Source organism: Dipodomys ordii, unplaced genomic scaffold, assembly GCF_000151885.1.
Source record: "Dipodomys ordii isolate 6190 unplaced genomic scaffold, Dord_2.0 Scaffold255, whole genome shotgun sequence".
Classification (NCBI taxonomy): domain Eukaryota; kingdom Metazoa; phylum Chordata; class Mammalia; order Rodentia; family Heteromyidae; genus Dipodomys; species Dipodomys ordii.
The window spans coordinates 321462-325187 of NW_012267471.1; the positions used below are offsets into that span (position 1 = coordinate 321462).

The following is a 3726-nucleotide window of genomic DNA, read 5'->3' on the forward strand; positions in this document are numbered from 1 at the left end:
GTAAATATGAATAACAGGCAGAAAAGTGCACATTCTAGAATGTCAAATTACACAGTCTTAGAAACTGTTATGGAGTAGATTCCTGCAAAGCTTCAAGAAACAGATCCAACAAGGCCACTGCTAATTAAGCCTGTGGAAGGATCCCCAACACCTGTGGTTTCCGTTTCAAGTGACTCACTAGGGAAGAAGGATATTCTTGTAACTCACAAGGATTACAACTCTGCAGCAGTACAGCTACCAGAGACCAGGGCTCTTGGCCTGCAGCAATTCTGTTATCTCAAACCAACAATCTGATCTTGAATATAGATGCAATGCATGTTTTTCCATAAACAAATTCACATTTTGTAAAACATCAGGAGAAATACATGACCACAGAATACATTGCAAACATATTCTTTACAAGCAAAAATTACTTACCTCAATTCAGATGATAGGGAAACCCAAACCCACTTGGTGGTTCTCCTTCAGAAGTCTCAAGTGTAATCCCAGGACTAAATTATAATGGTGAATCCAAAGTAGTACTTCATTTATAGACTTTTAAAGAAAATAATAATCTTATTTGCAATAATTAGTATAAGTTTAGGACAATCAAAAAAGGTCAAAAGCTATGTACATATGACCATATAAGATGATATTAAGGGAAATGACCCCCAAGATAGGGACACAAATGATTTTTTTCTTTCTTGCTATTGTTTATAATGCATGTATAATGTACTATATGATTTTGTTTGTTTCATTGGTATGTTCCTCCCCCACGGTATAACCCCTGTTTTCACTGTATTTTATTTCAGTGCCCTGCATATTGTATATACGTTTTTATAATTTGGGGAGGGGAAGGGAAAAACAAAATGTTTAAATAGGGATACAGGTTGACCCATTGTAGCAATGAGATGTACAAGACACTATGTTGAAAATGAACTTTACAGCATAAGGGGTAGGGTGGGGGGAGTTGAGGGGTAAGGAGGGGTGGGGGTATTAGTTGAAGACATGGGGATGGAAGGGATGGTAGGGAAAAATAAAGGAGGAGGCAACAATGCTCAATAGGATATGTACTCATTACCTTACTCATGTAACTGTAACCCCTCTGTACAGTATTTTTATAATAAAAAGTGTATAAAAAAGATGACTACTGACAGATAACATACGGAACCCATGTTTTTCCTTACTAAATCTCCACAATCCAGGTTCCCCAGTTCTTCCTTTAAGACCAGATCTGTAAAGGTTTAACTACATGATTTAATACACTGTTACTTTGTTGCCTGTGGATAAATTAGAACAGAACAGAAAAATGTGGAATGATGTGATCCAATAAAGAAGGTTGAGCGGATTGGGAGATGAGACATCTATACCATCTCCATTTAAATTCCCTTTCAGCACTAGGCAAATTCAGTTTGTAGGAATGCAAGTTAGCATAGCCAGTATGGAGGACAGTACGGAAGTTACTAAAATACCTAAAAAGAGACATACCAGATGATTTGGCTACCTCATGCCCGGGAAACATCTGAAATAAAGCCAACACACAAAAGTGATATTTATAAAGGAATTTCTGCATATATAGATTTATTGTGATACTGTTATCAGTAGAGAAAATTTGAAATCGGTCAATTGTCCTAGAATCAATTAGAAAGTAATGATGAACTCGCCCATATATGTATGTATATCTGTGTATATATATATATATATACACACATATATATGTATACATACATATATATGTACATATACATATACACACATATATGTATATATATATATATACATGTACACATCATATATAAAGAAACATGAAATCCTGTAATCCGCAGCAAAATGAAGGGAACTGGAGGACATTCTGTTAAAACAGCCAAAACAAAAGGCCTTTCTCATTCAAACAAAACAAAATAGAAGAGTAATTATGTGGGCCAAAAAAGGGTTCCAGTTCAGGAAGCAGGATGGTTAGCGCAGGGGAAAAATAGAAGGACATGATCAATGTACATAATAGATGTAGAAGGAGAATCCTAGTATCTTATTAATAGATACTGATAAAATATGTTAATACAATAGGTATCAGAGAAGTAATGACTAAAATCTGAAGCAATGAATCTGTTCTTTGTATTATAAACAATTCCTGATGGTAGCTCACACATGTAATACTAGCTATTCTGGAAACTGACATCTCATGATCCTAGTTCAAAGCTGGCCTGGGCAGGAAACTTGGTGAGAGTCTTAGCTCCAATTAATCACCAGAACACCAGAAATGGAACTGTGGCTCAATATGTTGGAGTGCTAACCTTGAACTAAAGAACTCAAACCCCAAGACTGCAATAACAATAACAAAAACCATTGCTGCTTAGAATATCTATTACTTTTGTTATTGTTTCATGAATCTCAAGTGTTGACAAAATTCACACTCTTCAAGTCTATATTGTCTATATATGAGCATCTCTATCAGCAGGTGGAGGCACCAGGAGGAGCAGCTGGGGCAGCTCAGACTCTCACTTCTGCTTCCCTGGGAGGTTTTTGTCATGGCTTATATCACTGTGGGAGAGTAACCATAATAGTTTTGACAGTAATAAGTGGCAACATCTTCAGGCTGCAGGCTGCTGATGGTGAGAGTAAACTCTGTTCCATATCCACTGCCACTGAACCTGGATGGAACTCCAAATACCAAATTACTACTAGCATAGATCAGGAGTTTAGGGGCTTTCCCTAGTTTCTGCTCGTACCAGGCTAAACTGCCATAAATGTTTCCACTGGCTCTGCAAGTGATGGTGGCTGTGCCTCCTACAGATGCAGACAAGGTGGATGGGGACTGGGTCATCTGGATGCCACACCTTGCATCTGGCAGGGGAAACATGAAACAAATATCCACATTATTAACTGAATTATAAGAAGGCTTTCCTGAAGAGTAAAGCATCATGGATCACACTGAGGACTTTTAATGCCCAATATTCTTTATCCTTACCTGGGAGCCAGAGCAGCAGGAGCCCCAGGAGCTGAGCAGGGATTCTCACGTCCATGTTGTGAGCTGACTGGGACAGACTGCTACACCGAGTATGAGCAGCCTATGAAGAAGTCCTGAGGGCAGTGGGCTGTGCTGCTGGCACATGCAAATCATCAACATCTGGACAAAGTTAAACACAACTGTACGGCTGTCTCATCTCAGTAGGTCTACACAAATTTAAGTCTCAGGAGACTTAGGTCAGGCAACAGACTGTATATTAGCCACAGAAGAGAATCAGCAAATTTCTTTCCTGTGGGTGGAGCACACCACTGATCTCATTGAGGATAAAAGTCTCTTTTATTTTTATTTCTTTATCTGAGACAAGACCTGTCCATTAAAAGGTTAGTTCCAAATAAAAAAAAAAAAGGTTAGTTCCAGAAATTTACAGACATTTGAACAACACTCATGTGACACATGCCTTTATTATCCAGGGCAGGAACTTTGGGAATTGCTCTGATTCACTGATCATCTTTATGTGGCAATTTGTCAGCACTGCTGTCCTGTAATGCGATCCTTGGAGATGAAATAAGAATGTGAAGCTATTACATTGATTAGAAAGTAGATAAACTTGTGAATTGTGCAGCACAGCCTTGTTTTCTCTTATATCTCTGAATTCCTTGCATCAGCAGATACATAAAAGCAAGACATTATCTTCTCTTCAAACCTGACCAATATTTTCCACCATCCTAGGGGTGTGTATAATTTATAATGTCCATTATTGAGGTCTTCATATTCCTTCTGGG

At 38.2% G+C, this 3726-nt stretch overlaps 1 gene segment (V, D, J or C); it reads right to left on the bottom strand.

Annotated features, from left to right (window-relative positions):
* Nucleotides 1-2436: 2436 nt before the first annotated feature.
* LOC106000985 lies at nt 2437-3056 on the bottom strand. The segment is given in 2 exon segments: nt 2437-2820; nt 2945-3056. Coding segments are annotated over 2 exon segments (366 nt in total).
* Between the last annotated feature and the right edge of the window lie 670 nt (nt 3057-3726).